The sequence below is a fragment of the Setaria italica genome, chromosome I (assembly GCF_000263155.2).
Source record: "Setaria italica strain Yugu1 chromosome I, Setaria_italica_v2.0, whole genome shotgun sequence".
In the NCBI taxonomy this organism is placed as follows: domain Eukaryota; kingdom Viridiplantae; phylum Streptophyta; class Magnoliopsida; order Poales; family Poaceae; genus Setaria; species Setaria italica.
Window position 1 is genome coordinate 29,053,214 of NC_028450.1, and position 1,308 is coordinate 29,054,521.

The following is a 1,308-nucleotide window of genomic DNA, read 5'->3' on the forward strand; positions in this document are numbered from 1 at the left end:
TACATTATCTCTAGGTAAGATGCCATTTAGTTTGTAAGTTTGACATATAAGTTGCTACACATGCTTCAATTTGTCAATCACATAAAACAACTTCACTACTCTAATAGTATAGTGCCATTAGCTGACACGATCAGGCAGAAAGCAGAATGCATCAGCGCTCTTGTTTGTCAACGAGCCGCCAAATTTCTCGCTCGTCGTTCTCACGAGCAGGAAAATCTTGCTTCTCGAAACCGACATGAATCATACTCAGAGGTTGGAAGATCTAGAGGTGGTGGACCCGAGAGCAAACGGACAAAGCCCCGTGACTTGACCTCGCCAATGGACAGCCGCGGGCCTTACTGAAAAGCACTGAGTTTAATGCGCTTTGAAATTCCAGGGAGAACTGATAGCTGGGATGGCCTACATTGTTTTCATATGTCGCCAGTGCTCATTAAATTTTAATCTCCACTATATGAAATTGGATTTGGATAGGGATCGAAATGCTAGTACAGATAGCTGCCAAGGAATTAGAGGGTACAGCAAAGAATCCCGATTCAGTTGCACTTGGAGCGTCAGCTAACTTCTGCTAACCAGAAATGGTTGACAAACCCATTACTGCTTAGTTTATACAGTGGAGTGAGCGCTCGTGATTCTTCGCTAATCCACTTCACCGACTGATTGGTATACAGGCTTTATTATACGGTTTCGAAATCCCGACGGTTTCCTTACCTAGTCAGCTGGACGACAGCTAGGATGGGCTTTATTGTTTTAATCTGCAACTAGAAAAATATCAAGGAATCCAATGGAGTGTCTGATTGTGATTTCTTCATACTCTAGTCCCTCTGTCCACAAATGTACTTCACGCATCGTGTCTAATTCTGGACAAATTATAATCGGAATGAATGATGGCAACATCAGCAGCAAAGTTGAGACAACAATCAAAGCTCAGAGACGATGTCAGTACTAACTAGTACTAGTAAAACATATGTGGTAGGAGTACATATGTACAAGTAAATTTTACAGTTGATTCCTAAATGCTTATGGTACATGTTTAACAGGTCGACTAATTCTTCCACCTCGATCCATCCGACAGAAAACATCTACAAAAATTTACAGCCTTTCCACGCCTAATCCAAAACCCAAAGAAAAATCACAGACAGCAAATCCACACATGGAGGAGTAGACCACATTGTTTCCATGCGAAGCAGACATCAAGATTCAAGAAGCAGCTGGCGGTTCCCCTGCAACTGCAACGCCTTCGATCATGGCCGCATCACCTTCGAAGTACGCGATTGAGCATGCTAGAGTATGGCGCACCTGTTGCTGCCG

At 43.2% G+C, this 1,308-nt stretch overlaps 1 protein-coding gene across 1 annotated transcript in view; it reads right to left on the reverse strand.

Annotated features, from left to right (window-relative positions):
- Positions 1-1,079: 1,079 nt before the first annotated feature.
- Positions 1,080-1,308, reverse strand: part of LOC101766010 — a 1,394-nt gene continuing 1,165 nt past the window's right edge. Inside the window, exon 4 of the mRNA XM_004954974.4 lies at positions 1,080-1,106. Coding sequence (XP_004955031.1) covers positions 1,080-1,106 — 27 coding nt within the window. The remainder of the gene's footprint in view (positions 1,107-1,308) is intronic.